Source organism: Aquarana catesbeiana, linkage group LG13 (genome assembly GCF_042186555.1).
Source record: "Aquarana catesbeiana isolate 2022-GZ linkage group LG13, ASM4218655v1, whole genome shotgun sequence".
Taxonomy (NCBI): domain Eukaryota; kingdom Metazoa; phylum Chordata; class Amphibia; order Anura; family Ranidae; genus Aquarana; species Aquarana catesbeiana.
Window position 1 is genome coordinate 217,666,484 of NC_133336.1, and position 27,767 is coordinate 217,694,250.

Sequence of the window (27,767 nt, forward strand, 5' to 3'; positions counted from 1 at the left end):
TGGTACGGTGGGTGTGTCTCTGGTACGGTGGGTGTGTCTGTGGTACGGTGGGTGCGTCTGTGGTAAAATCCCTGTGTCTGTGGTACGGTGGGTGTGTCTGTGATATGGTGGGTGTGTCTGTGGTACAATCCCTGTGTCTGTGGTACGGTGGGTGTGGCTGTGGTGCGTGGTACGGTGGGTGTGTCTGTGGTACAATCCCTGTGTCTGTGGTATGGTGGGTGTGTCTGTGGTACAGTGGGTGTGTCTGTGGTACAATCCCTGTGTCTGTGGTACGGTGGGTGTGTCTGTGGTACGGTGGGTGTGCCTGTGGTATGGTGGGTGCGTCTGTGGTACAGTGGGTGTGTCTGTGGTACAATCCCTGTGTCTGTGGTACGGTGGGTGTGTCTGTGGTATGGTGGGTGTGTCTGTGGTACAATCCCTGTGTCTGTGGTACAGTGGCTGTGGCTGTGGTGCGTGGTACGGTGGGTGTGTCTGTGGTATGGTGGGTGTGTCTGTGGTACAATCCCTGTGTCTGTGGTACAGTGGGTGTGTCTGTGGTACAATCCCTGTGTCTGTGGTACGGTGGGTGTGTCTGTGGTACGGTGGGTGTGTGTCTGTGGTACGGTGGGTGCGTCTGTGGTACGGTGGGTGTGTCTGGTACAATCCCTGTGTCTGTGGTATGGTGGGTGTGTCTGTGGTACAATCCCTGTGTCTGTGGTACGGTGGGTGCGTCTGTGGTACGGTGGGTGCGTCTGTGGTACAATCCCTGTGTCTGTGGTACAGTGGGTGTGTCTGTGGTACAATCCCTGTGTCTGTGGCATGGTGGGGGTGTCTGTGGCACGGTGGGGGTGTCTGTGGTACAATCCCTGTGTCTGTGGCATGGTGGGGGTGTCTGTGGTACAATCCCTGTGTCTGTGGTACGGTGGGGGTGTCTGTGGTACAATCCCTGTGTCTGTGGCACGGTGGGGGTGTCTGTGGTACGGTAGGTGCGTCTGTGGCACGGTAGGTGCGTCTGTGGCACGGTGGGAGTTTCTGTGGCACGGTGGGGGTTTCTGTGGCACGGTGGGGGTTTCTGTGGCACGGTGGGGGTTTCTGTGGTACGGTAGGTGTGTCTGTGGCACGGTGGGGGTGTCTGTGGCACGGTGGGGGTGTCTGTGGCACGGTAGGTGCGTCTGTGGCACGGTGGGGGTTTCTGTGGCACGGTGGGGGTGTCTGTGGCACGGTGGGGGTGTCTGTGGCACGGTGGGGGTTTCTGTGGCACGGTGGGGGTTTCTGTGGCACGGTGGGGGTGTCTGTGGCACGGTGGGGTTGTCTGTGGCACGGTAGGTGCGTCTGTGGCACGGAGGGGGTTTCTGTGGCACGGTGGGGGTGTCTGTGGCACGGTGGAGGTTTCTGTGGCACGGTGGGGGTGTCTGTGGCACGGTGGGGGTGTCTGTGGCACGGTGGGGGTGTCTGTGGCACGGTAGGTGCGTCTGTGGCACGGTGGGGGTTTCTGTGGCACGGTGGGGGTTTCTGTGGTACGGTAGGTGTGTCTGTGGCACGGTGGGGGTGTCTGTGGCACGGTGGGGGTGTCTGTGGCACGGTAGGTGCGTCTGTGGCACGGTGGGGGTTTCTGTGGCACGGTGGGGGTGTCTGTGGCACGGTGGGGGTGTCTGTGGCACGGTGGGGGTGTCTGTGGCACGGTGGGGGTGTCTGTGGCACGGTGGGGGTGTCTGTGGCACGGTGGGGTTGTCTGTGGCACGGTAGGTGCGTCTGTGGCACGGAGGGGGTTTCTGTGGCACGGTGGGGGTGTCTGTGGCACGGTGGAGGTTTCTGTGGCACGGTGGGGGTGTCTGTGGCACGGTGGGGGTGTCTGTGGCACGGTGGGGGTGTCTGTGGCACGGTGGGGGTGTCTGTGGCACGGTAGGTGCGTCTGTGGCACGGTGGGGGTTTCTGTGGCACGGTGGGGGTGTCTGTGGCACGGTAGGTGCGTCTGTGGCAGGGTAGGTGCGTCTGTGGCACGGTGGGGGTTTCTGTGGCACGGTGGGGGTTTCTGTGGCACGGTGGGGGTGTCTGTGGCACTGTGGGGGTGTCTGTGGTACGGTGGGGGTGTCTGTGGTACGGTGGGGGTGTCTGTGGCACGGTAGGTGCGTCTGTGGCACGGTGGGGGTGTCTGTGGCACGGTGTGGGTTTCTGTGGCACGGTGTGGGTGTCTGTGGTACGGTGGGGGTTTCTGTGGCACGGTGGGGGTGTCTGTGGCATGGTGGGGGTGTCTGTGGCACGGTGGGGGTGTCTGTGGTACGGTGGGGGTTTCTGTGGCACGGTGGGGGTTTCTGTGGTACAGTGGGTGTGTCTGTTGTACAATCCCTGTGTCTGTGGTACGGTGGGTGTGTCTGTGGTATGGTGGGTGTGTCTGTGGTACAATCCCTGTGTCTGTGGTACGGTGGGTGTGGCTGTGGTGCGTGGTACGGTGGGTGTGTCTGTGGTATGGTGGGTGTGTCTGTGGTACAATCCCTGTGTCTGTGGTACGGTGGGTGTGTCTGTGGTACGGTGGGTGTGTCTGTGGTACGGTGGGTGTGTGTCTGTGGTACGGTGGGTGTGTCTGTGGTACAATCCCTGTGTCTGTGGTACGGTGGGTGTGTCTGTGGTACGGTGGGTGTGTGTCTGTGGTACGGTGGGTGCGTCTGTGGTACGGTGGGTGTGTCTGGTACAATCCCTGTGTCTGTGGTTTGGTGGGTGTGTCTGTGGTACAATCCCTGTGTCTGTGGTACGGTGGGGGTGTCTGTGGCACGGTGGGGGTGTCTGTGGTACGGTGGGTGCGTCTGTGGTACAATCCCTGTGTCTGTGGTACAGTGGGTGTGTCTGTGGTACAATCCCTGTGTCTGTGGCACGGTGGGGGTGTCTGTGGCACGGTGGGGGTGTCTGTGGTACAATCCCTGTGTCTGTGGTATGGTGGGGGTGTCTGTGGTACAATCCCTGTGTCTGCGGTACGGTGGGGGTGTCTGTGGTACAATCCCTGTGTCTGTGGCACGTGGGGGTGTCTGTGGCACGGTGGGGGTGTCTGTGGCACGGTGGGGGTGTCTGTGGTACGGTAGGTGCGTCTGTGGCACGGTAGGGGTTTCTGTGGCACGGTGGGGGTTTCTGTGGCACGGTGGGGGTTTCTGTGGCACGGTGGGGGTGTCTGTGGTACGGTGGGTGCGTCTGTGGTACAATCCCTGTGTCTGTGGTACAGTGGGTGTGTCTGTGGTACAATCCCTGTGTCTGTGGCACATTGGGGGTGTCTGTGGCACGGTGGGGGTGTCTGTGGTACGGTGGGGGTGTCTGTGGCACGGTGGGGGTGTCTGTGGTACAATCCCTGTGTCTGTGGCATGGTGGGGGTGTCTGTGGTACAATCCCTGTGTCTGTGGTACGGTGGGGGTGTCTGTGGTACAATCCCTGTGTCTGTGGCACAATCCCTGTGTCTGTGGCACATTGGGGGTGTCTGTGGCACGGTGGGGGTGTCTGTGGTACGGTGGGGGTGTCTGTGGTACGGTAGGTGCGTCTGTGGCACGGTGGGGGTTTCTGTGGCACGGTGGGGGTGTCTGTGGCACGGTGGGGGTGTCTGTGGCACGGTGGGGTTGTCTGTGGCACGGTGGGGTTGTCTGTGGCACGGTAGGTGCGTCTGTGGCACGGTGGGGGTGTCTGTGGCACGGTGGGGGTGTCTGTGGCACGGTGGAGGTTTCTGTGGCACGGTGGGGGTGTCTGTGGTACGGTGGGGGTGTCTGTGGCACGGTGGGGGTGTCTGTGGCACGTTGGGGGTGTCTGTGGCACGTTGGGGGTGTCTGTGGCACGGTGGGGGTGTCTGTGGTACGGTAGGTGCGTCTGTGGCACGGTGGGGGTGTCTGTGGCACGGTGGGGGTGTCTGTGGCACGGTGGGGGTGTCTGTGGTACGGTGGGGGTGTCTGTGGTACAATCCCTGTGTCTGTGGCACGGTAGGTGCGTCTGTGGCACGGTGGGGGTTTCTGTGGCACGGTGGGGGTTTCTGTGGCACGGTGGGGGTGTCTGTGGTACGGTGGGGGTGTCTGTGGCACGGTAGGTGCGTCTGTGGCACGGTAGGTGCGTCTGTGGCACGGTGGGGGTGTCTGTGGTACGGTGGGGGTGTCTGTGGTACGGTGGGGGTTTCTGTGGCACGGTGGGGGTGTCTGTGGCACGGTGGGGGTTTCTGTGGCACGGTGGGGGTGTCTGTGGCACGGTGGGGGTGTCTGTGGTACGGTGGGGGTTTCTGTGGCACGGTGGGGGTTTCTGTGGTACAGTGGGTGTGTCTGTGGTACAATCCCTGTGTCTGTGGTACGGTAGGTGTGTCTGTGGTATGGTGGGTGTGTCTGTGGTACAATCCCTGTGTCTGTGGTACGGTGGGTGTGGCTGTGGTGCGTGGTACGGTGGGTGTGTCTGTGGTATGGTGGGTGTGTCTGTGGTACAATCCCTGTGTCTGTGGTACGGTGGGTGTGTGTCTGTGGTACGGTGGGGGTGTCTGTGGTACAATCCTTGTGTCTGTGGTACGGTGGGTGTGTCTGTGGTACGGTGGGTGTGTGTCTGTGGTACGGTGGGTGTGTGTCTGTGGTACGGTGGGTGCGTCTGTGGTACGGTGGGTGTGTCTGGTACAATCCCTGTGTCTGTGGTATGGTGGGTGTGTCTGTGGTACAATCCCTGTGTCTGTGGTACGGTGGGTGCACGGTGGGTGCGTCTGTGGTACGGTGGGTGCGTCTGTGGTACAATCCCTGTGTCTGTGGTACAGTGGGTGTGTCTGTGGTACAATCCCTGTGTCTGTGGCACGGTGGGGGTGTCTGTGGCACGGTGGGGGTGTCTGTGGTACAATCCCTGTGTCTGTGGTATGGTGGGGGTGTCTGTGGTACAATCCCTGTGTCTGTGGTACGGTGGGGGTGTCTGTGGTACAATCCCTGTGTCTGTGGTACGTGGGGGTGTCTGTGGCACGGTGGGGGTGTCTGTGGTACGGTAGGTGCGTCTGTGGCACGGTGGGGGTTTCTGTGGCACGGTGGGGGTTTCTGTGGCACGGTGGGGGTGTCTGTGGTACGGTGTGGGGGTTTCTGTGGCACGGTGGGGGTTTTTTGTGGCACGGTGGGGGTTTCTGTGGCACGGTGGGGGTGTCTGTGGCACGGTGGGGTTGTCTGTGGCACGGTGGGGTTGTCTGTGGCACGGTGGGGGTGTCTGTGGTACGGTGGGGGTGTCTGTGGCACGGTGGGGGTGTCTGTGGTACAATCCCTGTGTCTGTGGCATGGTGGGGGTGTCTGTGGTACAATCCCTGTGTCTGTGGTACGGTGGGGGTGTCTGTGGTACAATCCCTGTGTCTGTGGTACAATCCCTGTGTCTGTGGCACAATCCCTGTGTCTGTGGCACGGTGGGGGTGTCTGTGGTACGGTGGGGGTGTCTGTGGTACGGTAGGTGCGTCTGTGGCACGGTGGGGGTTTCTGTGGCACGGTGGGGGTGTCTGTGGCACGGTGGGGGTGTCTGTGGCACGGTGGGGGTGTCTGTGGCACGGTGGGGTTGTCTGTGGCACGGTAGGTGCGTCTGTGGCACGGTGGGGGTGTCTGTGGCACGGTGGGGTTGTCTGTGGCACGGTGGAGGTTTCTGTGGCACGGTGGGGGTGTCTGTGGCACGGTGGGGGTGTCTGTGGCACGGTGGGGGTGTCTGTGGCACGGTAGGTGCGTCTGTGGCACGGTGGGGATTTCTGTGGCACGGTGGGGGTTTCTGTGGCACGGTGGGGGTGTCTGTGGTACGGTGGGGGTGTCTGTGGTACGGTGGGGGTGTCTGTGGCACGGTGGGGGTGTCTGTGGTACGGTAGGTGCGTCTGTGGCACGGTGGGGGTGTCTGTGGCACGGTAGGTGCGTCTGTGGCACGGTGGGGGTTTCTGTGGCACGGTGGGGGTGTCTGTGGTACGGTGGGGGTGTCTGTGGTACGGTGGGGGTGTCTGTGGCACGGTGGGGGTGTCTGTGGCACGGTGGGGGTGTCTGTGGCACGGTGGGGGTGTCTGTGGCACGGTGGGGGTTTCTGTGGTACAGTGGGTGTGTCTGTGGTACAATCCCTGTGTCTGTGGTACGGTAGGTGTGTCTGTGGTATGGTGGGTGTGTCTGTGGTACAATCCCTGTGTCTGTGGTACGGTGGGTGTGGCTGTGGTACGTGGTACGGTGGGTGTGTCTGTGGTATGGTGGGTGTGTCTATGGTACAATCCCTGTGTCTGTGGTACGGTGGGTGTGTGTCTGTGGTACGGTGGGGGTGTCTGTGGTACAATCCTTGTGTCTGTGGTACGGTGGGTGTGTCTGTGGTACGGTGGGTGTGCGTCTGTGGTACGGTGGGTGCGTCTGTGGTACGGTGGGTGTGTCTGGTACAATCCCTGTGTCTGTGGTATGGTGGGTGTGTCTGTGGTACAATCCCTGTGTCTGTGGTACGGTGGGTGCACGGTGGGTGCGTCTGTGGTACGGTGGGTGCGTCTGTGGTACAATCCCTGTGTCTGTGGTACAGTGGGTGTGTCTGTGGTACAATCCCTGTGTCTGTGGCACGGTGGGGGTGTCTGTGGCACGGTGGGGGTGTCTGTGGTACAATCCCTGTGTCTGTGGTATGGTGGGGGTGTCTGTGGTACAATCCCTGTGTCTGTGGTACGGTGGGGGTGTCTGTGGTACAATCCCTGTGTCTGTGGCACGTGGGGGTGTCTGTGGCACGGTAGGTGCGTCTGTGGCACGGTGGGGGTTTCTGTGGCACGGTGGGGGTTTCTGTGGCACGGTGGGGGTGTCTGTGGTACGGTGGAGGTTTCTGTGGCACGGTGGAGGTTTCTGTGGTACGGTGGGGGTGTCTGTGGCACGGTGGGGGTGTCTGTGGCACGGTGGGGGTGTCTGTGGCATGGTAGGTGCGTCTGTGGCATGGTGGGGGTTTCTGTGGCACGGTGGGGGTGTCTGTGGTACAATCCCTGTGTCTGTGGTACGGTGGGGGTGTCTGTGGTACAATCCCTTTGTCTGTGGCACGTGGGGGTGTCTGTGGCACGGTGGGGGTGTCTGTGGTACGGTGGGGGTGTCTGTGGCACGGTGGGGGTTTCTGTGGCACGGTGGGGGTGTCTGTGGTACGGTTGGGGTTTCTGTGGCACGGTGGGGGTGTCTGTGGCATGGTAGGTGCGTCTGTTGCACGGTAGGTGCGTCTGTGGCACGGTGGGGGATTCTGTGGCACGGTGGGGGTTTCTGTGGCACGGTGGGGGTGTCTGTGGCACGGTGGGGGTGTCTGTGGCACGGTAGGTGCGTCTGTGGCACGGTAGGTGCGTCTGTGGCACGGTGGGGGTGTCTGTGGCACGGTAGGTGCGTCTGTGGCACGGTGGGGGTTTCTGTGGCACGGTGGGGGTTTCTGTGGCACGGTGGGGGTGTCTGTGGCACGGTGGGGGTGTCTGTGGCACGGTGGGGGTTTCTGTGGCACGGTGGGGGTTTCTGTGGCACGGTGGGGGTTTCTGTGGCACGGTGGGGTTTCTGTGGCACGGTGGGGGTGTCTGTGGCACGGTGGGTGCGTCTGTGGCACGGTGGGTGCGTCTGTGGCACGGTGGGGGTTTCTGTGGCACGGTGGGGGTGTCTGTGGCACGGTGGGGGTGTCTGTGGCACGGTGGGGGTGTCTGTGGTACGGTGGGGGTGTCTGTGGCACGGTGGGGGTGTCTGTGGTACGGTGGGGGTGTCTGTGGTACGGTGGGGGTGTCTGTGGCACGGTGGGGGTGTCTGTGGTACGGTTGTAGGAGGAGTTTGGTGGGACTCTGGAATAATTTGTGTTCTCTCTGTGTGTAGAAATCGGATGATTGAACAATATCACAACCACAACGATCACTACTGCCTCAGCCTGGACTCTGGAATGGTGATTGACAGTTACCGGATGGGCAACGAGGCGCGCTTCATCAACCACAGCTGTGACCCCAACTGTGAGATGCAGAAATGGTGAGACCTCTATAATACAGCGCCCCCTACTGCCAGGTCTGTCTCCCACTGTATAATGCAGTGCCCCCTACTGCCAGGTCTGTCCCCCCCTGTATAATGCAGCGCCCCCTACTGCCAGGTCTGTCCCCCCCTGTATAATGCAGCGCCCCCTACTGCCAGGTCTGTCTCCCCCTGTATAATGCAGCGCCCCCTACTGCCAGGTCTGTCTCCCCCTGTATAATGCAGTGCCCCCTACTGCCAGGTCTGTCCCCCCCTGTATAATGCAGCGCCCCCTACTGCCAGATCTGTCCCCCCCTGTATAATGCAGCGCCCCCTACTGCCAGATCTCTCACCCCCTCTATAATGCAGCGCCCCCTACTGCCAGATCTGTCTCCCCTGTATAATGCAGCGCCCCCTACTGCCAGGTCTGTCTCCCCCTGTATAATGCAGCGCCCCCTACTGCCAGATCTCTCACCCCCTCTATAATGCAGCGCCCCCTACTGCCAGATCTGTCTCCCCTGTATAATGCAGCGCCCCCTACTGCCAGGTCTGTCTCCCCTGTATAATGCAGCGCCCCCTACTGCCAGGTCTGTCTCCCACTGTATAATGCAGCGCCCCCTACTGCCAGGTCTGTCTCCCCCTGTATAATGCAGCGCCCCCTACTGCCAGATCTGTCTCCCCTGTATAATGCAGCGCCCCCTACTGCCAGGTCTGTCTCCCCCTGTATAATGCAGCGCCCCCTACTGCCAGGTCTGTCTCCCCCTCTATAATACAGCGCCCCCTACTGCCAGGTCTGTCCCCCCCTGTATAATGCAGCGCCCCCTACTGCCAGATCTGTCTCCCCCTCTATAATGCAGCGCCCCCTACTGCCAGGTCTGTCTCCCCCTGTATAATGCAGCGCCCCCTACTGCCAGGTCTGTCTCCCCCTCTATAATGCAGCGCCCCCTACTGCCAGGTCTGTCTCCCCTGTATAATGCAGCACCTCCTACTGCCAGGTCTGTCTCCCCCTGTATAATGCAGCGCCCCCTACTGCCAGGTCTGTCTCCCCTGTATAATGCAGTGCCCCCTACTGCCAGATCTGTCTCCCCCTCTATAATGCAGCGCCCCCTACTGCCAGGTCTGTCTCCCCCTGTATAATGCAGTGCCCCCTACTGCCAGGTCTGTCCCCCCCTGTATAATGCAGCGCCCCCTACTGCCAGGTCTGTCCCCCCCTGTATAATGCAGTGCCCCCTACTGCCAGGTCTGTCCCCCCCTGTATAATGCAGCGCCCCCTACTGCCAGATCTGTCCCCCCCTGTATAATGCAGTGCCCCCTACTGCCAGGTCTGTCCCCCCCTGTATAATGCAGCGCCCCCTACTGCCAGATCTGTCCCCCCCTGTATAATGCAGCGCCCCCTACTGCCAGATCTCTCACCCCCTCTATAATGCAGCGCCCCCTACTGCCAGATCTGTCTCCCCTGTATAATGCAGCGCCCCCTACTGCCAGGTCTGTCTCCCCCTGTATAATGCAGCGCCCCCTACTGCCAGATCTCTCACCCCCTCTATAATGCAGCGCCCCCTACTGCCAGATCTGTCTCCCCTGTATAATGCAGCGCCCCCTACTGCCAGGTCTGTCTCCCCTGTATAATGCAGCGCCCCCTACTGCCAGGTCTGTCTCCCACTGTATAATGCAGCGCCCCCTACTGCCAGGTCTGTCTCCCCCTGTATAATGCAGCGCCCCCTACTGCCAGATCTGTCTCCCCTGTATAATGCAGCGCCCCCTACTGCCAGGTCTGTCTCCCCCTGTATAATGCAGCGCCCCCTACTGCCAGGTCTGTCTCCCCCTCTATAATACAGCGCCCCCTACTGCCAGGTCTGTCCCCCCCTGTATAATGCAGCGCCCCCTACTGCCAGATCTGTCTCCCCCTCTATAATGCAGCGCCCCCTACTGCCAGGTCTGTCTCCCCCTGTATAATGCAGCGCCCCCTACTGCCAGGTCTGTCTCCCCCTCTATAATGCAGCGCCCCCTACTGCCAGATCTGTCTCCCCTGTATAATGCAGCACCCCCTACTGCCAGGTCTGTCTCCCCCTGTATAATGCAGCGCCCCCTACTGCCAGGTCTGTCTCCCCTGTATAATGCAGTGCCCCCTACTGCCAGATCTGTCTCCCCCTCTATAATGCAGCGCCCCCTACTGCCAGGTCTGTCTCCCCCTGTATAATGCAGCGCCCCCTACTGCCAGATCTGTCTCCCCTGTATAATGCAGTGCCCCCTACTGCCAGGTCTGTCTCCCCCTGTATAATGCAGCGCCCCCTACTGCCAGGTCTGTCTCCCCTGTATAATGCAGCGCCCCCTACTGCCAGGTCTGTCTCCCCTGTATAATGCAGCGCCCCCTACTGCCAGGTCTGTCTCCCCCTGTATAATGCAGCGCCCCCTACTGCCAGGTCTGTCTCTCCCTCTATAATACAGCGCCCCCTACTGCCAGGTCTGTCCCCCCCTGTATAATGCAGCGCCCCCTACTGCCAGATCTGTCTCCCCCTCTATAATACAGCGCCCCCTACTGCCAGGTCTGTCCCCCCCTGTATAATGCAGCGCCCCCTACTGCCAGATCTCTCTCCCCCTCTATAATGCAGCGCCCCCTACTGCCAGGTCTGTCTCCCCCTGTATAATGCAGCGCCCCCTACTGCCAGATCTCTCTCCCCCTCTATAATACAGCGCCCCCTACTGCCAGGTCTGTCTCCCCCTGTATAATGCAGCGCCCCCTACTGCCAGGTCTGTCTCCCCCTGTATAATGCAGCGCCCCCTACTGCCAGATCTCTCTCCCCCTCTATAATGCAGCGCCCCCTACTGCCAGATCTCTCTCCCCCTCTATAATGCAGCGCCCCCTACTGCCAGGTCTGTCTCCCACTGTATAATGCAGCGCCCCCTACTGCCAGGTCTGTCTCCCCCTGTATAATGCAGCGCCCCCTACTGCCAGGTCTGTCTCCCACTGTATAATGCAGCGCCCCCTACTGCCAGGTCTGTCTCCCCCTGTATAATGCAGCGCCCCCTACTGCCAGGTCTGTCTCCCACTGTATAATGCAGCGCCCCCTACTGCCAGGTCTGTCTCCCCTGTATAATGCAGCGCCCCCTACTGCCAGGTCTGTCTCCCACTGTATAATGCAGCGCCCCCTACTGCCAGGTCTGTCTCCCACTGTATAATGCAGCGCCCCCTACTGCCAGATCTCTCTCCCCCTGTATAATGCAGCGCCCCCTACTGCCAGATCTGTCCCCCCCTGTATAATGCAGCGCCCCCTACTGCCAGGTCTGTCCCCCCCTGTATAATGCAGCGTCCCCTACTGCCAGATCTGTCTCCCCTGTATAATGCAGCGCCCCCTACTGCCAGGTCTGTCTCCCACTGTATAATGCAGCGCCCCCTACTGCCAGGTCTGTCTCCCACTGTATAATGCAGCGCCCCCTACTGCCAGATCTCTCTCCCCCTGTATAATGCAGCGCCCCCTACTGCCAGATCTGTCTCCCCTGTATAATGCAGCGCCCCCTACTGCCAGGTCTGTCCCCCCCTGTATAATGCAGCGCCCCCTACTGCCAGGTCTGTCTCCCCCTGTATAATGCAGCGCCCCCTACTGCCAGGTCTGTCTCCCCCTGTATAATGCAGCGCCCCCTACTGCCAGATCTCTCTCCCCCTCTATAATGCAGCGCCCCCTACTGCCAGGTCTGTCTCCCCCTGTATAATGCAGCGCCCCCTACTGCCAGGTCTGTCTCCCCCTGTATAATGCAGTGCCCCCTACTGCCAGGTCTGTCTCCCCCTGTATAATGCAGCGCCCCCTACTGCCAGGTCTGTCTCCCCCTGTATAATGCAGTGCCCCCTACTGCCAGGTCTGTCTCCCCCTCTATAATGCAGCGCTCCCTACTGCCAGATCTGTCCCCCCCTGTATAATGCAGCGCCCCCTACTGCCAGGTCTGTCTCCCCCTCTATAATGCAGCGCTCCCTACTGCCAGATCTGTCCCCCCCTGTATAATGCAGCGCTCCCTACTGCCAGATCTGTCTCCCCCTGTATAATGCAGCGCCCCCTACTGCCAGGTCTGTCCCCCCCTGTATAATGCAGCGCCCCCTACTGCCAGGTCTGTCTCCCCCTGTATAATGCAGTGCCCCCTACTGCCAGGTCTGTCTCCCCCTGTATAATGCAGCGCCCCCTACTGCCAGGTCTGTCCCCCCCTGTATAATGCAGTGCCCCCTACTGCCAGGTCTGTCCCCCCCTGTATAATACAGCGCCCCCTACTGCCAGGTCTGTCTCCCCCTGTATAATGCAGCGCCCCCTACTGCCAGGTCTGTCCCCCCCTGTATAATGCAGCGCCCCCTACTGCCAGATCTGTCTCCCCCTGTATAATGCAGCGCCCCCTACTGCCAGGTCTGTCTCCCCCTGTATAATGCAGCACCACCTACTGCCAGATCTGTCTCCCCCTCTATAATGCAGCGCCCCCTACTGCCAGATCTCTCTCCCCCTGTATAATGCAGCGCCCCCTACTGCCAGGTCTGTCTCCCCCTCTATAATGCAGCGCCCCCTACTGCCAGATCTGTCTCCCCCTGTATAATGCAGCACCCCCTACTGCCAGATCTGTCTCCCCCTCTATAATGCAGCGCCCCCTACTGCCAGATCTGTCTCCCCCTGTATAATGCAGCACCCCCTACTGCCAGATCTGTCTCCCCCTCTATAATGCAGCGCCCCCTACTGCCAGATCTCTCTCCCCCTGTATAATGCAGCGCCCCCTACTGCCAGGTCTGTCTCCCCCTGTATAATGCAGCGCCCCCTACTGCCAGATCTGTCTCCCCCTGTATAATGCAGCGCCCCCTACTGCCAGATCTGTCTCCCCCTGTATAATGCAGCGCCCCCTACTGCCAGGTCTGTCTCCCCCTGTATAATGCAGCGCCCCCTACTGCCAGGTCTGTCTCCCCCTGTATAATGCAGCGCCCCCTACTGCCAGGTCTGTCCCCCCCTGTATAATGCAGTGCCCCCTACTGCCAGGTCTGTCTCCCCCTGTATAATGCAGCGCCCCCTACTGCCAGGTCTGTCTCCCCCTGTATAATGCAGCGCCCCCTACTGCCAGATCTCTCTCCCCCTGTATAATGCAGCGCCCCCTACTGCCAGGTCTGTCTCCCCCTGTATAATGCAGCGCCCCCTACTGCCAGATCTGTCTCCCCCTGTATAATGCAGCGCCCCCTACTGCCAGATCTCTCTCCCCCTGTATAATGCAGCGCCCCCTACTGCCAGATCTCTCTCCCCCTGTATAATGCAGCGCCCCCTACTGCCAGGTCTGTCTCCCCCTGTATAATGCAGCGCCCCCTACTGCCAGGTCTGTCTCCCCCTGTATAATGCAGCGCCCCCTACTGCCAGTTCTCTCTCCCCCTGTATAATGCAGCACCTCCTACTGCCAGGTCTGTCTCATGTGTTGATATCACTGTCTTGTGGCCAGGTCGGTGAATGGGGTTTACCGCATCGGTCTGTATGCCTTGAAGGACATGCCAGCGGGAACTGAGCTGACCTACGACTACAACTTCCACTCATTTAACACCGAGCAGCAGGTGAGAGATTCTGTGTGACACCATTCTGTACTCCCTGACATGGCAGCCCCTTTATAGACAGTGGCCGTGTCCTCCCTCTGTATCCTCTGATAGGTGGTAGCCGTGTCCTCCCTCTGTATCCTCTGATAGGTGGTAGTCGTGTCCTCCCTCTGTATCCTCTGATAGGTGGTAGCCGTGTCCTCCCTCTGTATCCTCTGATAGGTGGTAGCCGTGTCCTCCCTCTGTATCCTCTGATAGGTGGTAGTCGTGTCCTCCCTCTGTATCCTCTGATAGGTGGTAGTCGTGTCCTCCCTCTGTATCCTCTGATAGGTAGTAGCCGTGTCCTCCTTCTGTATCCTCTGATAGGTGGTAGCCGTGTCCTCCCTCTGTATCTCCTGATAGGTGGTAGTCGTGTCCTCCCTCTGTATCTCCTGATAGGTGGTAGCCGTGTCCTCCCTCTGTATCCTCTGATAGGTGGTAGCCGTGTCCTCCCTCTGTATCTCCTGATAGGTGGTAGTCCTGTCCTCCCTCTGTATCTCCTGATAGGTGGTAGCCGTGTCCTCCCTCTGTATCCTCTGATAGGTGGTAGTTGTGTCCTCCCTCTGTATCCTCTGATAGGTGGTAGCCGTGTCCTCCCTCTGTATCCTCTGATAGGTGGTAGTCGTGTCCTCCCTCTGTATCCTCTGATAGGTGGTAGTCGTGTCCTCCCTCTGTATCCTCTGATAGGTGGTAGCCGTGTCCTCCCTCTGTATCCTCTGATAGGTGGTAGCCGTGTCCTCCCTCTGTATCCTCTGATAGGTGGTAGTCGTGTCCTCCCTCTGTATCTCCTGATAGGTGGTAGCCGTGTCCTCCCTCTGTATCTCCTGATAGGTGGTAGCCGTGTCCTCCTTCTGTATCCTCTGATAGGTGATAGTCGTGTCCTCCCTCTGTATCCCCTGATAGGTGGTAGTCCTGTCCTCCCTCTGTATCTCCTGATAGGTGGTAGCCGTGTCCTCCCTCTGTATCTCCTGATAGGTGGTAGTCCTGTCCTCCCTCTGTATCCTCTGATAGGTGGTAGCCGTGTCCTCCCTCTGTATCTCCTGATAGGTGGTAACCGTGTCCTCCCTCTGTATCTCCTGATAGGTGGTAGTCCTGTCCTCCCTCTGTATCCTCTGATAGGTGGTAGCCGTGTCCTCCCTCTGTATCTCCTGATAGGTGGTAGCCGTGTCCTCCCTCTGTATCCTTTGATAGGTGGTAGCCGTGTCCTCCCTCTGTATCTCCTGATAGGTGGTAACCGTGTCCTCCCTCTGTATCTCCTGATAGGTGGTAGTCCTGTCCTCCCTCTGTATCCTCTGATAGGTGGTAGCCGTGTCCTCCCTCTGTATCCTCTGATAGGTAGCCGTGTCCTCCCTCTGTATCCTCTGATAGGTGGTAGCCGTGTCCTCCCTCTGTATCCTCTGATAGGTAGCCGTGTCCTCCCTCTGTATCCTCTGATAGGTGGTAGCCGTGTCCTCTATGTATCCTCTGATAGGTGGTAGCCGTGTCCTCTTTCTGTATCCTCTGATAGGTGGTAGCCGTGTCCTCTCTCTGTATCTCCTGATAGGTGGTAGTCGTGTCCTCCCTCTGTATCTCCTGATAGGTGGTAGCCGTGTCCTCCCTCTGTATCCCCTGATAGGTGGTAACCGTGTCCTCCCTCTGTATCTCCTGATAGGTGGTAGTCGTGTCCTCCCTCTGTATCTCCTGATAGGTGGTAGCCGTGTCCTCCCTCTGTATCCTCTGATAGGTGGTAGCCGTGTCCTCCCTCTGTATCCTCTGATTGGTGGTAGCCGTGTCCTCCCTCTGTATCTTCTGATAGGTGGTAGCCGTGTCCTCTCTCTGTATCCTCTGATAGGTGGTAGCCGTGTCCTCTTTCTGTATCCTCTGATAGGTGGTAGCCATGTCCTCCCTCTGTATCTGCTGATAGGTGGTAGCCGTGTCCTTCCTCTGTATCCTCTGATAGGTGGTAGTCGTGTCCTCCCTCTGTATCCTCTGATAGGTGGTAGTCGTGTCCTTCCTCTGTATCCTCTGATAGCTAGCCGTGTCCTCCCTTTGTATCCCCTGATAGGTGGTAGTCGTGTCCTCCCTCTGTATCATCTGATAGGTGGTAGCCGTGTCCTTCCTCTGTATCCTCTGATAGGTGGTAGCCGTGTCCTCCCTCTGTATCCTCTGATAGGTGGTAGCCGTGTCCTCCCTCTGTATCCTCTGATAGGTGGTAGTCGTGTCCTCCCTCTGTATCCCTTGATAGGTGGTAGTCGTGTCCTCCCTCTGTATCCTCCTATGGGTGGTAGCCGTGTCCTCTCTCTGTATCCTCTGATAGGTGGTAGCCGTGTCCTCCCTCTGTATCTCCTGATAGGTGGTAGCCGTGTCCTTCCTCTGTATCCTCTGATAGGTGATAGCCGTGTCCTCCCTCTGTATCCCCTGATAGGTGGTAGCCGTATCCTCCCTCTGTATCCTCTGATAGCTAGCCGTGTCCTCCCTCTGTATCCCCTGATAGGTGGTAGCCGTGTCCTTCCTCTGTATCTCCTGATAGGTGGTAGCCGTGTCCTTTCTCTGTATCCTCTGATAGGTGGTAGCCGTATCCTCCCTCTGTATCTCCTGATAGGTGGTAGCCGTGTCCTTTCTCTGTATCTCCTGATAGGTGGTAGCCGTGTCCTTTCTCTGTATCCTCTGATAGGTGGTAGCCGTATCCTCCCTCTGTATCCTCTGATAGGTGGTAGTCGTGTCCTCCTTCTGTATCTCCTGATAGGTGGTAGCCGTGTCCTCCCTCTGTATCCTCTGATAGGTGGTAGCCGTGTCCTCCCTCTGTATCTCCTGATAGGTGGTAGCCGTGTCCTTTCTCTGTATCCTCTGATAGGTGGTAGCCGTATCCTCCCTCTGTATCCTCTGATAGGTGGTAGTCGTGTCCTCCTTCTGTATCTCCTGATAGGTGGTAGCCGTGTCCTCCCTCTGTATCCTCTGATAGGTGGTAGCCGTGTCCTCCCTCTGTATCTTCTGATAGGTGGTAGTCGTGTCCTCCCTCTGTATCCCTTGATAGGTGGTAGCCGTGTCCTCTATGTATCCTCTGATAGGTGGTAGTCGTGTCCTCCCTCTGTATCATCTGATAGGTGGTAGTCGTGTCCTCCCTCTGTATCTCCTGATAGGTGGTAGTCGTGTCCTCCTCTGTATCCTCTGATAGGTGGTAGCCGTGTCCTCTCTCTGTATCTCCTGATAGGTGGTAGTCGTGTCCTCCCTCTGTATCTCCTGATAGGTGATAGTCGTGTCCTCCTCTGTATCCTCTGATAGGTGGTAGCCGTGTCCTCCCTCTGTATCTCCTGATAGATGGTAGCCGTGTCCTCCCTCTGTATCTCCTGATAGGTGGTAGCCGTGTCCTCCCTCTGTATCCTCTGATAGGTGGTAGCCGTGTCCTCTCTCTGTATCCTCTGATAGGTGGTAGCCGTGTCCTCCCTCTGTATCTCCTGATAGGTGGTAGCCGTGTCCTTCCTCTGTATCCTCTGATAGGTGGTAGCCGTATCCTCCCTCTGTATCCTCTGATAGGTGGTAGTCGTGTCCTCCTTCTGTATCTCCTGATAGGTGGTAGCCGTGTCCTCCCTCTGTATCCTCTGATAGGTGGTAGCCGTGTCCTCCCTCTGTATCCCTTGATAGGTGGTAGCCGTGTCCTCTATGTATCCTCTGATAGGTGGTAGTCGTGTCCTCCCTCTGTATCCTCTGATAGGTGGTAGTCGTGTCCTCTATGTATCCTCTGATAGGTGGCAGCCGTGTCCTCCCTCTGTATCCCCTGATAGGTGGCAGCCATGTCCTCCCTCTGTATCCCCTGATAGGTGGTAGTCGTGTCCTCCCTCTGTATCTCCTGATAGGTGGTAGTCGTATCCTCTGATAGGTGGTAGCCGTGTCCTCTCTCTGTATCCTCTGATAGGTGGTAGCCGTGTCCTCTCTCTGTATTCTCTGATAGGTGGTAGCTGTGTCCTCCCTCTGTATCCTCTGATAGGTGGTAGTCATGTCCTCTATGTATCCTCTGATAGGTGGCAGCCGTGTCCTCCCTCTGTATCCCCTGATAGGTGGTAGTCGTGTCCTCCCTCTGTATCTCCTGATAGGTGGTAGTCGTGTCCTCCCTCTGTATCTCCTGATAGGTGGTAGTCGTGTCCTCCCTCTGTATCCTCTGATAGGTGGTAGCCGTGTCCTCTATGTATCCTCTGATAGGTGGTAGCCGTGTCCTCCCTCTGTATCTCCTGATAGGTGGTAGCCGTGTCCTCCCTCTGTATCTCCTGATAGGTGGTAGTCGTGTCCTCCCTCTGTATCTCCTGATAGGTGGTAGTCGTGTCCTCCTCTGTATCCTCTGATAGGTGGTAGCCGTGTCCTCCCTCTGTATCTCCTGATAGGTGGTAGCCGTGTCCTCCCTCTGTATCTCCTGATAGGTGGTAGTCGTGTCCTCCCTCTGTATCTCCTGATAGGTGGTAGCCGTGTCCTCCCTCTGTATCTCCTGATAGGTGGTAACCGTGTCCTCCCTCTGTATCCTCTGATAGGTGGTAGCCGTGTCCTCTCTCTGTATCCTCTGATAGGTGATAGCCGTGTCCTCCCTCTGTATCCTCTGATAGGTGGTAGCCGTGTCCTCTCTCTGTATCCTCTGATAGGTGATAGCCGTGTCCTCTCTCTGTATTCTCTGATAGGTGGTAGCCGTGTCCTCTCGCTGTATCCTCTGATAGGTGGTAGTCGTGTCCTCCCTCTGTATCCTCTGATAGGTGGTAACCGTGTCCTCTCTCTGTATCCTCTGATAGGTGGTAGTCGTGTCCTTCCTCTGTATCCTCTGATAGGTGGTAGTCGTGTCCTCCCTCTGTATCCTCTGATAGGTGGTAGTCGTGTCCTCCCTCTGTATCCTCTGATAGGTGGTAGCCGTGTCCTCTCTCTGTATCCTCTGATAGGTGGTAGTCGTGTCCTTCCTCTGTATCCTCTGATAGGTGGTAGCCGTGTCCTCCCTCTGTATCCTCTGATAGGTGGTAGTCGTGTCCTCCCTCTATCCTCTGATAGGTGGTAGCCGTGTCCTCCCTCTGTATCCTCTGATAGGTGGTAGCCGTGTCCTCTCTCTGTATCCTCTGATAGGTGGTAGCCGTGTCCTCTCTCTGTATCCTCTGATAGGTTGTAGCCGTGTCCTCTCTCTGTATCCTCTGATAGGTGGTAGCCGTGTCCTCCCTCTGTATCCTCTGATAGGTGGTAGCCGTGTCCTCCCTCTGTATCCTCTAATAGGTGGTAGCCGTGTCCTCCCTCTGTATCCTCTGATAGGTGGTAGCCGTGTCCTCCCTCTATCCTCTGATAGGTGGTAGCCGTGTCCTCCCTCTGTATCCTCTGATAGGTGGTAGCCGTGTCCTCTCTCTGTATCCTCTGATAGGTGGTAGCCGTGTCCTCTCTCTGTATCCTCTGATAGGTTGTAGCCGTGTCCTCTCTCTGTATCCTCTGATAGGTGGTAGCCGTGTCCTCCCTCTGTATCCTCTGATAGGTGGTAGCCGTGTCCTCCCTCTGTATCCTCTAATAGGTGGTAGCCGTGTCCTCCCTCTGTATCCTCTGATAGGTGGTAGCCGTGTCCTCCCTCTGTATCCTCTGATAGGTGGTAGCCGTGTCCTTCCTCTCTATCCCCTGATAGGTGGTAGCCGTGTCCTCTATGTACCCCTAGATAGGTGGCAGCCATGTTTAGTCTCCTAGTTCTGTGTGTGCATGTAACATGTCTCTTCCTCTCCTGGCAGCAATTGTGTAAGTGCGGCTTTGATCGATGTCGGGGGATCATCGGTGGGAAGAGCCAGAGAATGAACGGACTGACCAACAAAGGCGGCCATCAGATTCCTCACCGCAGGCTGGGGCGCTCCAAGGAGAAGAGGAAGTCCAAGCATCGGCTGAAGAGAAGGGTGAGTGCAGGGGAGATGGGGGGCTGGTGGGAGCAGAATACAGTTCAGGGTGATGATCTGAAGCCATTTATTATCACATAGATGTTTGGCTCCTTTTTTTATTCCTAATGATACCAAAAATCCCCAAATGTGCCTGATGAAGACTCCCCCCCCCCCCCCCCCGGAATGTTTGGCCTTGGTACAGACACAAGGTGACACACACAGGAGGTCATTTCCCACATCTGTGGTGTCTGTGTATAAATAGTCAGTGATTATGTTGGCTCTCACGTGGATGCACTGAGCAGGCTGGATACTGAGCCATGGGGAGCAGAAAAGAACTATCAAAAGATCTGCGCAACAAGGTAATGGAACTTTATACAGATGGAAAAGGATACAAAACCTTGAACATGAGAGTCAGTATTGTTCAATCACTTATTAAGAAGTGTGAAATTCGGGGATCAATTGATACCAAGCCAGGTAGACCAAAAAAGATTGCAGCCACAACTGCCAGAAGAATTGTTTGGGATATAAAGAAAACCCCCCACAGGTGACCTCAGGAGAAATACAGGCCTTGTCCTTGTTCCAAGGAGCACAATACGATGATATTTGAACAAAAATGAGCTGCATTGTGGAGCTGCCAGAAAGAATCCTTTACTGCCAATACCACAAAAAAGCCCGGTTACAATATGGCCGACAACACCTTGACGCCTCCCAGCTTCTGGCAGACTGTAATCTGGAGTGACCAAACCACAACCATCAGCGTTATGTATGGAGAGGAAGAATACCATCCCCACTGTGAAGCATGGTGGTGGCTCACTGATGTTTTGGGGGAAGGGGCTCTAAAGACACGGGGAAGGGAGGAATATTGTGAAATATGATGGAAGATGGATGCAACATGTTATCGGAAAATACTGGCAGACAATTTGCGTTCTTCTGCAGGAAAGCTGCACATGGGAGGCTCTCGGACTTTCCAGCAGGACAATGGCCCAAAGCACAAGGCCAAGCTGACCATCCAGCAGGACAATGACCCGAAGCACAAGGCTAAGCTGACCCTCCAGCAGGACAGTGACCCGAAGCACAAAGCTAAGCTGACCCTCCAGCAGGACAATGACCCGAAGCAGGAGGCCAAGGTGACCCTCCAGCAGGACAATGACCCGAAGCACAAGGCTAAGCTGACCCTCCAGCAGGACAATGACCCGAAGCACAAGACCAAGCTGACCCTCCAGCAGGACAATGACTCGAAGCACAAGGCTAAGCTGACCCTCCAGCAGGACAATGACCCGAAGCACAAGGCTAAGCTGACCCTCCAGCAGGACAATGACCCAAAGCAGGAGGCCAAGGTGACCCTCCAGCAGGACAATGACCCGAAACACAAGGCTAAGCTGACCCTCCAGCAGGACAATGACCCGAAGCACAAGGCTAAGCTGACCCTCCAGCAGGACAATGACCCGAAGCACAAGGCCAAGCTGATCCTCCAACAGGACAATGACCTGAAGCACAAGGCTAAGCTGACCCTCCAGCAGGACAATGACCCGAAGCAGGAGGCCAAGGTGACCCTCCAGCAGGACAATGACCCGAAGCACAAGGCCAAGCTGACCCTCCAGCAGGACAATGTCCCGACGCACAAGGCCAAGCTGACCCTCCAGCAGGACAGTGTCCCGACGCACAAGGCCAAGCTGACCCTCCAGCAGGACAATGACCCAAAGCACAAGGCCAAGCTGATCCTCCAACAGGACAATGACCCGAAGCACAAGGCCAAGCTGACCCTCCAGCAGGACAATGTCCCGGCGCACAAGGCTAATCTGACCCTCCAGCAGGACAATGTCCCGACGCACAAGGCCAAGCTGACCCTCCAGCAGGACAGTGTCCCGACGCACAAGGCCAAGCTGACCCTCCAGCAGAACAATGTCCCGACGCACAAGGCCAAGCTGACCCTCCAGCAGGACAATGTCCCAAAGCACAAGACCAAGGTGACCCTCCAGCAGGACAATGTCCCAAAGCACAAGACCAAGGTGACCCTCCAGCAGGACAATGTCCCAAAGCACAAGACCAAGGTGACCCTCCAGCAGGACAATGACCCGAAGCACAAGGCCAAGCTGACCATCCAGTGGTTACAGCAGAAGAAGGTGAAGGTTCTGGAGTGGCCGTCTCTGGGGAGACTTTACATGACCTGGAGGCATTGTGCCAAGACCAATGGGTGACCCTACCAACTGCAAGAATTCCTCATAGATTTCTATTACAGAAGACTGACCGCTGTCATTGGTGATAAAGGGGGTAATACACAGGATTAAGGGGTACAGATTTCTGAACGGGGGGGGGGGGGGGTCATTTCATTTGTTTTATGATTGGGACGTTCTGGTATCACCTCCAGTTACAGAATAGGAATCTCTTAGTTTTTTGCATAAAACTCTAATAAATATATTAAAATAGAAAGAAAAGAAACGGGATTTGCTGATCATTCGTACATCCCGTATATTACCGGGGGCACACTTTTCACCCCAACTGTACTTATAAAGTGATGTGTAGAATAAATGCAATTTTCTGTCTGTAGAGGGGTCACCACAGCGAGGATCACAGCGATAGTGTCGGGGCATCGAACAGACTCGGCTCCCAACTCCACATGAAACCTATGTCCAACAGGGAGAGGTATGAACCTTCCACATCCCATACTGTGCCCCCTCACCCTCTGTACTGTGCCCCGCTCACCCTCTGTATTGTGCCCCCTTCACCCATACCCTGTACTGTGCCCCCTTCACCCTCTGTACTGTGCCCCCTTCACCCTCTGTACTGTGCCCCCTTCACCCATACCCTGTACTGTGCCCCCTCACCCTCTGTACTGTGCCCCCTCACCCTCTGTACTGTGCCCCCTCACCCTCTGTACTGTGCCCCCTTCACCCTCTGTACTGTGCCCCGCTCACCCTCTGTACTGTGCCCCCTTCACCCATACCCTGTACTGTGCCCCCTTCACCCTCTGTACTGTGCCCCCTTCACCCATACCCTGTACTGTGCCCCCTAACCCTCTGTACTGTGCCCCGCTCACCCTCTGTACTGTGCCCCCTTCACTCTCTGTACTGTGCCCCCTCACCCTCTGTACTGTGCCCCCTTCACCCATACCTTGTACTGTGCCCCCTCACCCTCTGTACTGTGCCCCGCTCACCCTCTGTACTGTGCCCCCTTCACCCTCTGTACTGTGCCCCCTCACCCTCTGTACTGTGCCCCCTTCACCCTCTGTACTGTGCCCCCTCACCCTCTGTACTGTGCCCCCTTCACCCATACCTTGTACTGTGCCCCCTCACCCTCTGTACTGTGCCCCGCTCACCCTCTGTACTGTGCCCCCTAACCCTCTGTACTGTGCCCCGCTCACCCTCTGTACTGTGCCCCCTTCACCCTCTGTACTGTGCCCCCTCACCCTCTGTACTGTGCCCCCTTCACCCATACCTTGTACTGTGCCCCCTCACCCTCTGTACTGTGCCCCCCTCACCCTCTGTATTGTGCCCCCTCACCCTCTGTACTGTGCCCCGCTCACCCTCTGTATTGTGCCCCCTTCACCCATACCCTGTACTGTGCCCCCTTCACCCTCTGTACTGTGCCCCCTTCACCCTCTGTACTGTGCCCCCTCACCCTCTGTACTGTGCCCCCTTCACCCTCTGTACTGTGCCCCCTTCACCCATACCCTGTACTGTGCCCCCTTCACCCTCTGTACTGTTCCCCCTTCACCCATACCCTGTACTGTGCCCCCTAACCCTCTGTACTGTGCCCCGCTCACCCTCTGTACTGTGCCCCCTTCACTCATACCCTGTACTGTGCCCCGCTCACCCTCTGTACTGTGCCCCCTTCACTCATACCCTGTACTGTGCCCCCTCACCCTCTGTACTGTGCCCCCTTCACCCTCTGTACTGTGCCCCCTTCACCCATACTCTGTACTGTGCCCCCCTCACCCTCTGTACTGTGCCCCCTTCACCCTCTGTACTGTGCCCCCTTCACCCTCTGTACTGTGCCCCCTCACCCTCTGTACTGTGCCCCCTTCACCCATACCCTGTACTGTGCCCCCTCACCCTCTGTACTGTGCCCCCTTCACCCTCTGTACTGTGCCCCCTTCACCCATACTCTGTACTGTGCCCCCCTCACCCTCTGTACTGTGCCCCCTTCACCCACTGTACTGTGCCCCCTTCACCCTCTGTATTGTGCCCCCTTCACCCATACCCTGTACTGTGCCTCGCTCACCCTCTGTATTGTGCCCCCTTCACCCATACTCTGTACTGTGCCCCGCTCACCCTCTGTACTGTGCCCCGCTCACCCTCTGTACTGTGCCCCTTTCACCCATACCCTGTACTGTGCCCCCTCACCCTCTGTACTGTGCCCCGCTCACCCTCTGTACTGTGCCCCCTCACCCTCTGTACTGTGCCCCCTTCACCCATACCCTGTACTGTGCCCCCTTCACCCTCTGTACTGTGCCCCCTAACCCCCTGTACTGTGCCCCCTAACCCCCTGTACTGTGCCCCCTTCACCCTCTGTACTGTGCCCCACTCACCCTCTGTACTGTGCCCCACTCACCCTCTGTACTGTGCCCCCTTCACCCATACCCTGTACTGTGCCCCCTTCACCCTCTGTACTGTGCCCCCTTCACCCATACCCTGTGCTGTGCCCCGCTCACCCTCTGTACTGTGCCCCCTTCACCCTTACCCTGTACTGTGCCCCCTCACCCTCTGTACTGTGCCCCCTTCACCCTTACCCTGTACTGTGCCCCCTCACCCTCTGTACTGTGCCCCGCTCACCCTCTGTACTGTGCCCCGCTCACCCTCTGTACTGTGCCCCCTTCACCCTTACCCTGTACTGTGCCCCCTCACCCTCTGTACTGTGCCCCGCTCACCCTCTGTACTGTGCCCCGCTCACCCTCTGTACTGTGCCCCCTTCACCCTTACCCTGTACTGTGTCCCCTCACCCTCTGTACTGTGCCCCCTTCACCCATACCCTGTACTGTGCCCCCTTCACCCATACCCTGTACTGTGCCCCCTCACCCTCTGTACTGTGCCCCCTTCACCCATACCCTGTACTGTGCCCCCTCACCCTCTGTACTGTGCCCCCTTCACCCTCTGTACTGTGCCCCCTTCACCCTCTGTACTGTGCCCCCTTCACCCATACCCTGTACTGTGCCCCCTTCACCCTCTGTACTGTGCCCCCTTCACCCTCTGTACTGTGCCCCCTTCACCCATACCCTGTACTGTGCCCCCTTCACCCTCTGTACTGTGCCCCCTTCACCCTCTACTGTGCCCCCTTCACCCTCTGTACTGTGCCCCCTCACCCTCTGTACTGTGCCCCCTCACCCTCTGTACTGTGCCCCCTCACCCTCTGTACTGTGCCCCCTTCACCCATACCCTGTACTGTGCCCCCTTCACCCTCTGTACTGTGCCCCTTTCACCCTCTGTACTGTGCCCCCTCACCCTCTGTACTTTGCCCCGCTCACCCTCTGTACTGTGCCCCGCTCACCCTCTGTACTGTGCCCCCTTCACCCATACCCTGTACTGTGCCCCCTTCACCCATACCCTGTACTGTGCCCCCTTCACCCATACCCTGTACTGTGCCCCCTTTACCCTCTGTACTGTGCCCCCTTCACCTATACCCTGTACTGTGCCCCCTAACCCCCTGTACTGTGCCCCCTAACCCCCTGTACTGTGCCCCCTTCACCCTCTGTACTGTGCCCCCTTCACCCATACCCTGTACTGTGCCCCCTTCACCCATACCCTGTACTGTGCCCCCTTCACCCATACCCTGTACTGTGCCCCCTTCACCCTCTGTACTGTGCCCCTTTCACCCTCTGTACTGTGCCCCCTCACCCTCTGTACTTTGCCCCGCTCACCCTCTGTACTGTGCCCCGCTCACCCTCTGTACTGTGCCCCCTTCACCCATAACCTGTACTGTGCCCCCTTCACCCATACCCTGTACTGTGCCCCCTTTACCCTCTGTACTGTGCCCCCTTCACCTATACCCTGTACTGTGCCCCCTAACCCCCTGTACTGTGCCCCCTAACCCCCTGTACTGTGCCCCCTTCACCCATACCCTGTACTGTGCCCCCTTCACCCTCTGTACTGTGCCCCCTTCACCCATACCCTGTACTGTGCCCCCTTCACCCATACCCTGTACTGTGCCCCCTAACCCTCTGTACTGTGCCCCCTTCACCCTTACCCTGTACTGTGCCCCCTCACCCTCTGTACTGTGCCCCTTCACCCATACCCTGTACTGTGCCCCCTTCACCATCTGTACTGTGCCCCCTTCACCCATACCCTGTGCTGTGCCCCGCTCACCCTCTGTACTGTGCCCCCTTCACCCATACCCTGTACTGTGCCCCCTCACCCTCTGTACTGTGCCCCCTTCACCCTCTGTACTGTGACCCGCTCACCCTCTGTACTGTGCCCCCTTCACCCTTACCCTGTACTGTGCCCCCTCACCCTCTGTACTGTGCCCCCTTCACCCATACCCTGTACTGTGCCCCCTTCACCCTCTGTACTGTGCCCCTTCACCCTCTGTACTGTGCCCCCTCACCCTCTGTACTGTGCCCCCTTCACCCATACCCTGTACTGTGCCCCCTTCACCCTCTGTACTGTGCCCCCTTCACCCATACCCTGTACTCCCTCACCCTCTGTGTTGTGCCCCCTTCACCCTCTGTACTGTGCCCCCTTCACCCATACCCTGTACTGTGCCCCCTTCACCCATACCCTGTACTGTGCCCCCTTCACCCTCTGTACTGTGCCCCCTTCACCCTCTGTACTGTGCCCCCTTCACCCATACCCTGTACTGTGCCCCCTTCACCCTCTGTACTGTGCCCCCTTCACCCATACCCTGTACTGTGCCCCCTCACCCTCTGTACTGTGCCCCCTTCACTCATACCCTGTACTGTGCCCCCTTCACCCATACCCTGTACTGTGCCCCCTAATCCTCTGTACTGTGCCCCGCTCACCCTGTGTATTGTGCCCCCTTCACCCATACCCTGTACTGTGCCCCCTCACCCTCTGTACTGTACCCCCCTCACCCTCTGTACTGTGCCCCCCTCACCCTCTGTATTGTGCCCCTCACCCTCTGTACTGTGCCCCCTCACCCTCTGTACTGTGCCCCCTTCACCCATACCCTGTACTGTGCCCCACTCACTGTGTTACTTAGTCTCTGCCTGTCCTGCCGTCTCTTGGTCTCTGCCTGTCCTGCCGTCTCTTGGTCTCAGCCTGTCCTGCCGTCTCTTGGTCTCTGCCTGTCCTGCCGTCTCTTGGTCTCTGCCTGTCCTGCCGTCTCTTGGTCTCTGCCTGTCCTGCCGTCTCTTGGTCTCTGCCTGTCCTGCCGTCTCTTGGTCTCTGCCTGTCCTGCCGTCTCTTGGTCTCTGCCTGTCCTGCCGTCTCTTGGTCTCTGCCATTCCTGCCGTCTCTTGGTCTCTGCCTGTCCTGCCGTCTCTTAGTCTCTGCCTGTCCTGCCGTCTCTTAGTCTCTGCCTGTCCCGCTTTCTCCTGGTCTCTGCCTGTCCCGCTGTCTCTTGGTCTCTGCCTGTCCCGCTGTCTCTTGGTCTCTGCCTGTCCCGCTTTCTCCTGGTCTCTGCCTGTCCCGCTGTCTCTTGGTCTCTGCCTGTCCCGCTGTCTCTTGGTCTCTGCCTGTCCCGCTTTCTCCTGGTCTCTGCCTGTCCCGCTGTCTCTTGGTCTCTGCCTGGCTCGCTGTCTCTTGGTCTCTGCCTGTCCCGCTGTCTCTTGGTCTCTGCCTGGCTCGCTGTCTCTTGGTCTCTGCCTGTCCCGCTTTCTCCTGGTCTCTGCCTGTCCCGCTGTCTCTTGGTCTCTGCCTGTCCCGCTGTCTCTTGGTCTCTGCCTGGCTCGCTGTCTCTTGGTCTCTGCCTGTCCTGCTGTCTCTTGGTCTCTGCCTGTCCTGCTGTCTCTTGGTCTCTGCCTGTCCCGCTTTCTCCTGGTCTCTGCCTGTCCCGCTGTCTCTTGGTCTCTGCCTGGCCTGCTGTCTCTTGGTCTCTGCCTGGCCTGCCGTCTCTTGGTCTCTGCCTGGCCTGCCGTCTCTTGGTCTCTGCCTGTCCTGCCGTCTCTTGGTCTCTGCCTGTCCTGCCGTCTCTTGGTCTCTGCCTGTCCTGCCGTCTCTTGGTCTCTGCCTGTCCTGCTGTCTTTTGGTCTCTGCCTGTCCTGCTGTCTCTTGGTCTCTGCCTGTCCTGCTGTCTCTTAGTCTCTGCTATGTGTTTTGCTGTCACATATTGATGACCTCCCCGGGGGCTCTGTGTCTGCAGGAACTTTGTGTTGAAGCACAGAGTCTTCCTGATCCGGAATTGGGAGAAAACCCGGCGGCGACACGAGGAGGTGAAGAATGAGCTGAATGCGGCGTCGCTGTATACCCGCTGGAACGGAGTGTGCAGAGACGATGGAAACATCAAAGCTGGTGAGCAGGACGCTGGAGGGTCCTATTATGGTGGCCATGTTCTCCG

At 58.2% G+C, this 27,767-nt stretch overlaps 1 protein-coding gene across 2 annotated transcripts in view; it reads left to right on the forward strand.

Annotated features, from left to right (window-relative positions):
• ASH1L (ASH1 like histone lysine methyltransferase) overlaps positions 1–27,767 on the forward strand; it is a 120,933-nt gene that overhangs the window by 74,965 nt on the left and 18,201 nt on the right. For both annotated transcript variants that reach the window (XM_073608816.1, XM_073608817.1), the window contains exons 12-16: positions 7,767–7,913; positions 13,341–13,449; positions 19,179–19,337; positions 21,868–21,962; positions 27,573–27,721. In XM_073608816.1, coding sequence (XP_073464917.1) covers positions 7,767–7,913; positions 13,341–13,449; positions 19,179–19,337; positions 21,868–21,962; positions 27,573–27,721 — 659 coding nt within the window. The remainder of the gene's footprint in view (positions 1–7,766; positions 7,914–13,340; positions 13,450–19,178; positions 19,338–21,867; positions 21,963–27,572; positions 27,722–27,767) is intronic.